Source organism: Pogona vitticeps, chromosome 4 (assembly GCF_051106095.1).
Source record: "Pogona vitticeps strain Pit_001003342236 chromosome 4, PviZW2.1, whole genome shotgun sequence".
NCBI lineage: Eukaryota > Metazoa > Chordata > Lepidosauria > Squamata > Agamidae > Pogona > Pogona vitticeps.
The window spans coordinates 98,262,553-98,275,632 of NC_135786.1; the positions used below are offsets into that span (position 1 = coordinate 98,262,553).

The window sequence follows — 13,080 nt, forward strand, 5'->3', positions numbered from 1 at the left end:
CTCCTTTTTGCCTTACACCAGTGATTCCCAACCTTTTCCAAGTCAGAACCCCCTTTTATAATAGCCAAGTAACCTGTAAACCCCGCCCCATCACGTTTGCATATAAAGGCATTTTTAATGGGGTTCAGTCATCCCTTCTCGGAAAGTAGAGGGTTTTTTTTTCTCCCCTTCAAGGGCCTGTTTCTCATACATAAACATACATGCTAGTTTTAATATCTCATTCTGAAAGGTTAAAGAAGGATTTTTTTTAATGAAAAGACTTTGTGATGCTCTTAGGGGTCATGGCCTTCAGGTTGGGAAACACTGCCTTAGAGTGTTGTGTGTGCATAGAATATACACAGCATAATATCAGGCCTAAATTGTCCTGGTCTTATTTGGTCCTTGGATAGCCAAAACAAAGTTTACTCTGGAAATAATCCTTGAAGTGTTCAGACTATGAAAAACATTCATGTTAGAATGAATTTCACTGATACTTAATCACCCATTATCCACACCTGTTTACCACTGAGAAAATGCTGATATGTGTGATGAAAATGTGATCCACAGATGCAGGCCAAAATATACTTTCCATCCTATCATGGCCAAGGAAACCAACTTGAGATTTTACAAAAACAAGGCGTATACAAATTATTCTATTTTTTCACATTCAGCTTTACAACAAAGATGAGGCGGTTTTGTTATAGAAAAATTATTATAGAGACTTCTTACAGGTTGGCCAGGATCTCCATCTTCACCTTTTTCTCCTGGGGTTCCATCAGTTCCCTAAAGAAGGGCCAAGAAAGAAACCAAGAAAGAAAGAGGAACAGAAAGAGAGAAAGACAATGTTCTGATTACCATTCTGTCAAAAAAGAAAAAAGGGGAAAAAAAAACCAAGTGCACTGCAGGAGAATACAGAACTGGTACTAACTGAAAGACCCTGGCTGAAATCCCCATTTACTCTCTCAAGACCACTGGATAACCTGAGACTAGTTCCTATCTCTCATCCTCACTGGTCACGGGACTGTCAATCACAGGAGTGAGGCTGGAACTACACCTTTGTATCAATCCAGAGAAAATGTATTGACTGCTGGTTAGCTGCAAATATTGCTTGTAATACATGACCAAGCTTCAGGACTTAAAAAAAATGTTTTAACCTGGTATGTTTAGGCTTCAACACTGCCACTGTGGGCATGCCAGGGCCCTATGTCACATGAAAGGAATGTCATTCCCTCCCCCCTAATTTTATTTTATTTTTATAAAGTTTTTTTGTGCACAAATTTGGATGTGTGATTTAAAAAACAGATTGGGCACCATTTTAAACCATACAGTAGTGGAGGCTGACATGGTGTGATATGACAACAGTTGCAGCAGTGTAGTTCCAGCCTGAAATAAAATGCCACATGCCAAAGGCTATAGGGCCATTAGGTGGTTGTAGGAAAGGAGGACAGAAGAAAATGGAGTTACTTTTCTGTTTCAACCTCCAAAGTTGCCAAGGGGCCACATGGTATCAGAGTAGTGACTAACTGGACTATCCACAAGGCATAGAATGAAACAGAGATACAGACTCAAGCCCAAAGTATATTCCTAGGAAATGCACAGCAGAGCTCAAGTTCATGTTAAATAAAGAATGGTACAATGGAGGGTCTGGCTCTACATCTGAGTCAAGAGTTTGAAAAAGTTACTTTTTGAATGATACCTCCAGGAATCTCCTGGCTAGCATGGTCAGTGTTCATGCTGGCTGAAGATTCTGAAAGAATCAGTCCCCAAAAGTAACTTTCCCAGGCTCTGGATTTTTTTGGGCGGAAGATCAGGTAATAATGATTGATTGATCAGAAGAGAGTTTTGAGATGAATAGTTATGACTAACATAGCTGTATTACTTTGTCTCCTTTCATTTTTTTTGTATTTTTCTAAGTATTTTTCTGGGCACTGGAGAGAATGGGAGGATATTTCTTTGCATTTTTCTGGCCTGCCAGTAATGGCAACCAAAGATGTAGATACTGCACAATGTAATGCATTGCTTTTGAGAACGCAGCAATGATAAGGATAACCCACCTGCAACAAAACATCATAGATTCTTTTTTAAAAAACCAAAATATCCCTGTGTAAATTAAAGAGAAAACAACCTGTGCATAAAACCTTGTACGAATTGTGTAAGGTTAGAGCTACAGACTTACACCAAGAACACAGCTCTTTTTGCATGAAAAGGAAAATGGCTAGCAGGGTGCTCTCAGGAGCATGGTTTTGTTTGATTCTAATTTTTTTTTTGCACAAATGGCATTGTCACAATCAATCCAAAACTTTTTGGAACCACTGACTAACTGAACCACACTTCCAGGAGCCTCATGCAATCAGTGAAGGCAACAGGAATTCCATTCAAAAAAAAAATTGCCCATAATTTGCATTTTCATGATGCTTACACCAGGTCCAGGTTCACCAGGGGGACCAGGATCACCAGGAAAGCCAACAGGACCCTAGATAAACAGAGAACAAGGCATGGTTTATGTCACCTACTAATCAGAGACACAGTAAGTTCAAATAATAAAGTACGATATATGGTGTGGAGTTTTTAGAAAATGCTGAAAATAACGCATTTATGAAATGGGGCTGTATCACATCTTAAACTTATTGCTGTCCTTTCTTTCTCCCTGCCTCCCTTCCAAAAATAGGTTCACTTACTGGGTTACCCTTTGGTCCATCATCACCAGGAGGTCCTTTAATACCAGGGGGTCCAGCTGCCCCTGGTGGCCCAGCCTCACCCTTCTCACCCCTTTCTCCTTTTGGACCCTGTCAAGAATAGGCATGATTTCAATAACTTGATGTAAAATACAGTCTTACAAATTATAATAAAATCATCTGTAGAAAGTTCTGAATATCCAATAATTTTTAAGGGAGGGGATACATAGATACAGTAGCAAGATATATTGACGTTGTAAAACATGAGGAAGTTCAACATCAGCACCAGAAATGCCAGATGGCCTCACAATCAATCAGATGGTTTCTTCATCGCAAACAACTCATTGGGTTGAATGGGCCACCATTAACAAGAAGGCAGTCCTGATAATTTTCCATAGGCATTGCATAAAGAAATCATCCATACCTGAGAAGATTGCCCAAAGAGTTTATGGGGCTCAGGACAGCTATGACCCATTGAGGGTCCTGATATACCTCATACAAGGAGCCAGGCATGTTGGGGGCTCCCTGCGTCAAGGTAATAAGACACGATGTCCTCTTGAAGCCCTTGTTATAACCACCCTTGTAAAATTAAAGGGATGAATACTTACACCTGTGCCAGGTTCTCCAGGAGGCCCAGGGTTACCAGCATCTCCAGGTTCACCCTAAGGGAATCCAGGATAAAATGAATGGATTAAACACTGTCCCTTGTATTTCTAATCAAGAGGGGGGGGGGGGAAACAGACCTCATAGCTACTGCCTAAACTCTCATCTTTTAATTTTTTTTTTAGTTCAGAAGTAAATTTCTGAGAATTAGAAGAACTACTTCAAAATGATAGTGCTGAAACTAAAGAAAGATAATAAATAAACATTGCAACAATTAATGAACTAACACGTCAACAAATAACATCATTGCAGGTCTCAAAAGCAAACACAGCACTATTTATTGGTACTGAGAGCTCTTTAGTAAACCAGATGGCATGCAAGATTTACATTAAAAAAAAACTATTTACACAGTATTAAATAAATGCTTAGGTTAATTTATTCTTCTCTGGAGTCCAAACTCAGAATCAAGCTAAAATCAAAACAGATCATTTCAGTAACGAGGAAGGATGGGTGAGCTCTCGTCAGCTTGCTTTGAAACTGGCTTGGTATTTGTGAGCCTTTTTGGCAAACATTTGGGGGAAAGCACCCCATTTTCTCAGTTTTTTTTCCTTACTTCCTAATGCTGATAAAATATTTGCACACTAAAGGCACTATGGACATGTACTTGATCCCACTGGCTCCTAGGAATTATAGGCAGGAACTACTTTCTTGAAGATAACCTGCAATTAGCCATTTTTTTTTTTTACTGTGGGTTATTTGCAGACCAGAGTGAAATTGCTTGAAAGACTTTTGTTTTAATGTGTGTGCTGCTAGAAGGTGCATGGTGGCAGCAGCTGAGGAGTAAGTTGGCAACAGCAGCAGCAGTGGGGGTGGGGGTGTCCTCCCAGGTATTAAAGCTGCTACCATCCAGCATGCTCCTTCCAGATGCCATCCATCAACCTACTAGATCAGCTACAGTGGTGGTGACTGAGGAGTGCATTGGCGGCGGCAGCAGTGAAGGGGATTGTGGATGCTCCTGCTGTTGCTGCTACCACATTCAATCATCCAACCACCTGCCAGAAAAACAAGCCCTGCAGGGAAGGCCTTATAGTAGTTCAAAACCATGTCATTTTCAACCGGCAGGTGATGAAAAAGCTTAATTAAGTGATTTGAAATCATTCAGTATAATATAAGTTTAATGCAAGACCTTAACACAGAGTGAACCAGTCAAAAGATCAAAAAGTTCAGAGACCTAGCTGATGATACATTCCACCTATGCAGTATGCTGCTAAGTCAGGATTTAGCTGCAACTTATGTGAGACACAGAGCTGCCATTAAAACAGCACACATAAAACTCTTGAAAGTGTAGAGACAGGGATCATGGTCTAAAACATCTGTCACACAAAAATCATGCTTCTCCTGGAGCTTTGTCTTCCTACTTGGAGATCCCAAGAAGTACAACAGTGGCTTAAGACTAGGACTGTGCATGGCAGTAGTCCAAAAAGTCTTTAGAAAACCATAAAAACTACCCCTGAAAAGCAGAGCTAAAGCGAGACAATCAATCTACTCCAAAAGCATGCAATAGTACAACCAACAACCAAAACAGTCTAATCTGTCCCTACCACAATATACACATTTAACAGTATATATAATAAATTAACCAGATAAGTTTTTTTTTAAAGCTTAGAAGCAAGAAAAACATATCTCCTCCACACACAAGGGGGAAATAACTAAAATAAAATTCAATTGTTATAATTGTATTTTTTGTGATTTTATGCATGTTATATTGATGTGTTTTTAATCGATGTAAGCCGCCCTGAGTAGACATAGTCTAGAGGGGCGGGGTAAAAATCAAATAAATAAATAAATAAATAAATAAATAAATAAATAAATAAATAAATAAATAAATAAATAAATAAATAAATAAATACATACATACATACATACATACATACATACATACATACATACATACATACATACATACATACATACATACATACATACATACATACATAACAAAGACACACAGAGCTTCCTCTCCCAAAAACCTAGAAAGGTAACTAGCAGATATAGGCAAAAAATAGAATCAAAGATCTATCCTAGCCAAAATAAGTATTATAAACATATAAACTGCCTGATGTAGAATCAAGCCACTTTGTGTAGTCCTGTCCTGCATGATCATCAGTTATTTCTTAAGACATCAGGTGAAAGCCTATCTCAGCCCTGTCATTGCAAATCTAAGGACTGAGTGTAAAATCTTATACAAAGCATGTGATCTGTTACTAAGCTGTGTGGACCCTTCCCTCAAAGAACCATCTTAAGCTTCAATTTATAAATGAAGAACATAACAGTCTTTGTAATATTAGATATGAAATGAAAGTACCACCAATTCAGCTGTGCCAGTATGCCATCCATGGTTAGCATTCTGTCTCCCATTTCCTGTCTCCCACAACCACTTCCTAAGCAAGAGCAATACTGTACACTGCCAGAAGGTTTCCTTCTCATTCTTTTGTTCTTCTTTGTATCAAATTCCAAATGCTGGTCTGAAAGAGTATACTTTGGGAAGAATCTGATTTATAAGCAGGTTATCTAATAGAGACTCTTTAGAGTTCTAGTCTATTCTGAAACATTAATCATTCAATATTACACTATGTTTCTACAGCATTTCATTTCAATCACTTCAGCCTGTAAAAAGGCATGCAGGGCAGACGAAGAGAACAGACTAGTTAAAAAAATACATGGCATTAAGTAGAGCACATACAGAAAGGGAGAGGGAAAGGGAGAGGTTTGGAAAAGACACAAATTCTTTGAAACAGGCTTTAGTCATTGGTATCGACTGATTTCTATGGTTTTTCCAGTAGTGTTGTATGGAAGTGAGAGCTGGACCATAAAGAAGGTTGACAGCCAAAGAATTGATGCTTTTGAATTGTGGTGCTGGAGGAGACTCTTGAGAGTCCCTGGACTGCAAAGAGAACATACCTATCCATTTTGAAGGAAATCAACCCTGAGTGCTCACTGGAAGGACAGATCCTGAAGCTGAGTCTCCAATACTTTGGCCGTCTCATGTGAAGAAGAAAAATTTCCCTGGAAAAGACCCTGATGTTGGGAAAGTGTGATGGCAAGAGGAAAAGGGGACGACAGAGGACGAAATGGCTATACAGTGTCATTGAAGCTACCAACATGAATTTGACCAAACTCTGGGAGGCAGTGGAAGACAGGAGAGCCTGGAGTGTTCTGGTCCATGGGGTCATGAAGAGTTGGACACGACTAAACAACTAAACAACAAGAAGAATCGACTGATGATCTCCTTCCCACAAACTCACAGTTTTTAATGCTTACTTGGTCAACAATCATGTGAGCAAGAATGCCTAAGGTTTATCTGTTTTTTACAATGGACTGCAAATTGTATTATGTACGTATGATGAACATAGTTTGAAGCAGAACTTTAGGGGGAAAATATGCCTCCGCAGAAGCACAGTGGAAGGGAAATGGAAAACTATTGTGGGCCTGATTAGTGTTAGGAATCACATTAGTGCTGGAAGAATGACCAGGTTTTCAACTCTGAATTATTTTTGGGGTGGTGGTGGTGGTTTGGGCAGACATCTTCTGACCAATTTCTGCGGTTTCTGAACCAACAAAATGGACCTATAATTTACATAACTATTTTAAAAATAATAATAAAAGATCTATGAAATCCTTGCATGGTGTACTTGTAGTGAAAGGGGATTCCGTGACACCCTCATGGCCCACAGCTTTAATTCTAATTAATTTGCATTTCTTCAACTTTCTCCGTAAAGGACTGGACAATGCACTTTTTCTGGTAGTTCCCAAAGAAAGCTTTGTAGGAGGTTTGCCAATTGCCCTCTCTGCTGACCCTCAACTTTCTAAGAAAACGTGTGGGGGGGGGAAGGGAAGAGAGAGTAAGAGCAAGAGAGAGAGTGTATGTGTGTTTTTGAAATGACAATGCAGATGGTTACCTGGTAACAGAAAATGCCCTGTAGTCCTCATGTGTAAGGCATGGGTGCTTCTCAGCACCCTTTCCCAACAAAATGAATTGAATTGTGCCATCCATTTGCTCCTGATTCAATGATCAGGCTGTGAGTTCTCAAGTCTTGCAGCTCTGAAATTGGTCAGCATCACTATTTATTACTGAAGTTAAGAAATATTTGTTATTTGTTATTTATTACTATATGTCTTAGATGCACTAATACATAGTATAGTTAGCTCACAATACATTTGTCTCAGAATATAAAATCAAAGGCAACTTCCTTTTGCAAAACCACCACAAAATCATATATATATTGTTCTCCATGCTTCACTAGTGACCAATAAGTTATTTATTCTAAAAATGATGCAGTTTTGGGAGTGATTCTATGAAGAGGATAGTTTGGATGCCTTGATAAGGCACCTTTGAGTTCTTCTGACATGATGCTAATGGAAGGGAGGCTTTGCTTGAAGGGAATACAAAGAAATAATGGGGGAAGGGAATGGTATGTTGAACAAAGGTTTTGTGAAAACTGTCAACAGTAGCAGAAATATCATTAAAAAGATTACAAGAGGACAGGAAAAGTGTGGGCATGGTAAGGTGAATTGCAGGTTATTTATTTTCTTGGTTGTTTTTTTTAAGGGGAAACCATCTAAAAGTAGCTGCATCTTCATTTGGACATAAAAGCAAAGTACCTGAGGGGGCTCAGTGACACAGAACTGCCTTGCCTACTGGGAGTGATTAAGAAGTGGTCCATGAGAAATCCAAATGATTTTGACTGACCTGTGACTTCAGTCAGTGTTTCTGAATGCAGAGCTGTGACAGATCTGCACCTGGAGGGATAAAGGCTGTGTAGTGTATGAAAAAAAATATGGGAAGGACTCCTTGTGCTTAAAGGCAAAATAATTTAAAGAGGATTTCAGCTGTGAGAAATGAAAAAGGAGAGTTCAAGGAGGCCTTGGCTGTCTAGCTGACTGCTTAAAGAAAAGAAAGGCCAAGTAATCAAAGCCCCATTGTTTTAAATATCCATCTTTTTAAGAGTACAAAATGAAATAAATTTAGGCTATTACTGCAGACCAATGCCACGTCAGAATTCCTACTCCCATGTTTGTTGTAGAAGACAAACCAAAAGTCATGTAGCAACATAAACATTATCCGAAGGTTTTGTGACATATAATCCACTTTATCATATACATGGAATGCTGTAAAGAAATGAGGTTTGAAGGTTGCTATAGTTTAGACACTGTAAAAAGCTAAGTTGCTGAGACCATAATAGTATTCAAGTCCATTATAACCTGGACTTTTTCACACAACCTATAGTATCTCTGCTGGATTTCTACCACCAGCGGCCATAAAACCCCCCAAACAAATAAACAAACAAAAAACATGAATCTGGTAACTGAATTCAATCTGAGGTTACCCATATTTCTGAGAAATTGAACATCTAACTGGATTTCATCTTCTCCAAACATTTTTGCATGTTTTTCATAATGATTCTGCTGAACTAAAGAAAACCTATTAAAATAAATATGTCTTTTCATTCATATGACTGGTTGGAACACATGCACACTGACTACTAATATTCTTAATGTTTTAAAGCAGTGCTTTCTAACCTTGGGTCTCTAGATGGTCTTGGACTACAACTCTCAGAAATCCTGGTCAACACAGCAAGTGGTGAAGGCTTCTGGGAGTTTTAGTCAAAGAACATCTGGGGACCCAAGGTTGGGAACCATGGTTTTAAAGCACTGATATCCAATATTTGGCCCTCCAGATGTTATAAACTGCAGTTCCCAGAAGCCACAGCCAGCATGGCTAATGGTGAGGGATTCTGGAAGATGACTTCTAAACCATCTGGAGAACAAATGGCAGAGAACCACTAGTGTAAAGCAAACAGTCAGATGAGGTCTGGGTTAAAACTATGATGGAATATTCATACATTGTACAAAGTTCAGTAGATCAGTGGAGCTAAGACTACAGAACTCGACTGTTTTGATTAGCATGGAAAACAACATCCTCCCTCTCCAGCCCTCCAGTCTAGGTGCAATGTTGGTTTCTGGTAGAGAACCAAACACTCACTTGTTTCGTCGTTGGAGGCATAACGGAAGAATGGCAAAATTCTTCACCTCATTCACAAAAGCTGACATGGAATTTCAGTAGAGTCCTCTCAGAGGCAAAACTAATGCTGGACTTGGGTGGGGGTGGGGCAAAAAGTGCCGTTTTTTTTTTTGGAGAGGGTTGTGCAAAATTGTACAATTTACCACTTGCACAAACTTTGGAAATAATTCAAAATTAGAATTGCTGCTTTATTTAATAATTTGAAGCATTAGGTGGGCTGTTGGTTTTCTTCTTAAAAACAAAGCCAGTGTTTCTGTGCTTACTCTCTCTCCCTCAGTGTGTGTGTGCATGCATACACATGGGCATGTACACTAAAGGTATGACTTGTTTTACACAAATTACAGGGTGGAGTTCTTCACCCTCCTCTCAGCTGTAGAAGAGGACTCTCACTTTAAAATTCATTATCAAGGTATCTCCTTCTGTTCAGGCAGCCTAAATCAATAAGAATGAGGAATTTAATGGATATTCTTTCCATCTCTATTTCTGAGGTTAATTGCAATCCATACAATAGCTTATAATGGGGGAGTATGGGGGAATCTTCCCAGTAATAATACATTGTTCTGAGCTACGCCTGTTGTTATATGAAGTACTTTGGGATGTCTTAGTCTTCAATAGGCAGATAACATCAATTAGTTTTACAGAAAAGCTCTTCTTGATAGAGATGGAAAATGTAACAATACATTTATAATATGGAACAATACAACCATCTGCATTTTCGGCTGTCCTGGGACAGGGTGGCTATGGGGACCATTAGGATGGACACCTGCACTTCAAAATTTGTCACTGCTTCTTGGTTATGTATGGTTAAATTGCATGCAGTATCATAAATATGATAAACTCTGGAGCATAAGCACATGTACTTGACAAGGCACCCTTTGCAGCATCATTTGAACTACTATAGCATTACTGTTGCAATATCAGTCCCACAATAAAGCTGACAGATAATCCTTGTGATATCTAGTAAAAACAAATGGACAAGACAGCTAGCCCATCCTCCCAATCAAGTGTTCACTTTTGGAGCAAAAAGCAGCAGACCACAACAGCACCTTGATGGAATGAAAAACATTTAACTGTTGATGAGAAAACAGAGCCCACAGTTGATGAATGAAAAAAAAAGGAGATACATCACTCTCAAAATTAAGTTCTACTACCTAAGAGGCAAGTTACGTAGTTTTCCTGGAAATAATATTGTATGCCCTCACCCCATTTCATCTCTTGCTCTATGCTTGCCCTGAATCCATCTAACTGATACAGCTGAAGCTCTTGAATGTTTACTTCTTGTAATGGATACAATGGGAACACTCTGTACAGGGCATTCCAGGGATTTCAGTATCTTCCCTCCAATAAGCCCATGTTGCTTTGTTTTGTATTCTGAGCCCTTGCCAGACCCTACTGCATATTTATAAAGTTTCCTCTCCAACCTTGCAGGACACTAACTTGGATTTAATTTGAAAAAGCAACAAACATGTCAGACATCACTGATTGGTCGATGGACATGTCCATACACCATAATGCATAAAGCTCTCAAAGTCATTTGAATTCTTTATTATCCCCCCCCCCATGGGTATATTTTTTGCTCACTTACCTTCTCACCAACACCTCCAACGGAGCCAACCGAACCTGGAGGACCTTGAGGGCCCTACGGTGAGGAAAATATTTAAGTCAAGCCACGTGTTGCACATTTCCAAAAATGCAAGCAAATCTGAATGCAAAAATCATTACAACAACAAAGTGTTTCTTACATCAGCTCCACTTGGACCTTGAGGACCTCTTGGGCCAGGTGGGCCGGGAGGGCCCTGTTTGAAGAAAAGAAGAAAAAAAATGATAATCAACAAATAAAGTGGGTTTACTAATCATGAGCATCAGCACAAGACCCTACAGCACTGAGCGTACCATTCTACAAACCTATCCAAGAGCTTCCAATACATACAACAAGGGGAGGGGTCACAAATACAGAGAATGTGAAAATACAGGAATTTATTCCTGTAGTGCTTTGATGATAGTGCTGGCCTGGTTCGGTAAATAACTTTTCCTCAAAAGAAATCTGAAGCAGGGACTCACCTGACAGTCTTAAAACTAAGGGTCAAGAGAGGGAAAAGGGAAAGGTCTTATGGAAAAAGAAGACCCCTGTTTTTCTGCAGTATAATTCCTGTCAAAACACAAAAGGGTGGGACTTACCATTGGACCAACATCACCATTTTCACCTTTTTCACCAGGTGGGCCAGGAAGACCCTATTGATAAGAAAAAGGCATTAAAATATAATTGTGTACTCCAGAAATACTTTAATTTACAATTACCTTGAACTGAATGTTTAGGGCATGTAAGAAATGTCATTTTGTGCTTCCTAAACCTTTTTTATGCAGATCTGCCAACCAAATCCTAGGATTCTTATATGAAGCTACAAGGATCATAACACCTTTGTCATAACAGTAGTTATGTACTTGTTTGCTCATTCATCAGTTTATCCCATTTTTATAGTCACTCCATAATACATGTACTCTCAGCTCAAACAAGAACTAAAATAGCACATAAAACAATAAAAACTCTTTAAAAACTAAAAACACTATTTTTAAATCCAGAAACCAGGACCATAAGTGATTTGAAAGGCCTGTGTGAATAAAATAGTCTTCATCTGCTGCCACTAATATCTAGGTAGTCCAGGCGAACCTCTCTAGGAAGGATATTCCACAACTAGGGCACCCCTATCTAAAACACACCCTCTCAGTGGTCATTCATGTGCTTCACTTAATTTGGTATGGAACAAATTGCCAGAATACTGCTCGAGTCCAAGAGAGTTTGACACTGTTTTAGGTATTTCTGTATTTTGAAGGCAAACATTCTCCTTAACATTACAGTGTATGGGAAAGTAAGTATATGGCCAGTTCATCAAAACTATGGATGAGAATACAAAACATACGTTTTGATCCAAAGTTTGCAAGACCACATTATTTTTTTTTTAATTTTTTTTATTTTTAACAACTAGGGATAAGGTAAGGAGTAAAAAAGGTAGAGGGGGATGTGGGGGAAAAAGAGGGGGAAGGAGAACACAAAATGTACTGTCATCTGATCTGCTCATGTTGCAATATCAAGTCGACTTTCTGCCTTTTTACAATTTGATTGCCCTCCAAGTTTCAACTTACAGTTACATATTAGTTTAATTCTATGTTATTCAAGCACTATCTAGTGACTCAAGCCATTTATATAATAAATCCCATCGTTCAGTTGCCTTTTGTAATGGACAGCCTTACAACACTTCTGATTGAATATCCATTTCTGCCGCTTCCCATATATTCTCAATGAGTTCCTCTTGTTTTGGTATCTCTGATTTCTTCCAATTCTTAGCATAAAGAATTCTGGCTGCAGTGACTATATATATAACTAGGTAGTTCTTTGTCTTATCTATATTGCTCAATAAAAACAATTCTGGGGTTCGTGGAACATTACAAAGCAGTATTTTTTGTAACAGAGTATGTACTGCTATCCAATACTGTTTCGCTATTCTACAAGTACACCACATATGGTAAAAGCTTCCCTCTTGTGCTTCATGCTTCCATCAAACATTTGACACCTCTGTATAAATCTCTGACAATTTTTCTGGAGTCATATGCCACCTATAAAACATCTTATATATGTTCTCCTTGAAATTTAACAATTTTGCGAGCTTTATGTTATTTTTCTATATTTGCAACCATTTATCAATATCATGTCCTATATTTTGTGCCCACCTAATCATACATTCT

General features: G+C 38.7%; 1 protein-coding gene across 5 annotated transcripts in view; it reads right to left on the reverse strand.

The window, feature by feature from the left end:
• COL11A1 (collagen type XI alpha 1 chain) overlaps positions 1-13,080 on the reverse strand; it is a 280,302-nt gene that overhangs the window by 44,802 nt on the left and 222,420 nt on the right. For all 5 annotated transcript variants that reach the window (XM_072998040.2, XM_072998042.2, XM_020788718.3 and 2 more), the window contains 7 exons: positions 11,518-11,571; positions 11,082-11,135; positions 10,925-10,978; positions 3,263-3,316; positions 2,658-2,765; positions 2,399-2,452; positions 709-762 (listed from right to left, as the gene is read on the reverse strand). In XM_072998040.2, the coding sequence (XP_072854141.2) occupies positions 709-762; positions 2,399-2,452; positions 2,658-2,765; positions 3,263-3,316; positions 10,925-10,978; positions 11,082-11,135; positions 11,518-11,571 (432 nt within the window). The remainder of the gene's footprint in view (positions 1-708; positions 763-2,398; positions 2,453-2,657; positions 2,766-3,262; positions 3,317-10,924; positions 10,979-11,081; positions 11,136-11,517; positions 11,572-13,080) is intronic.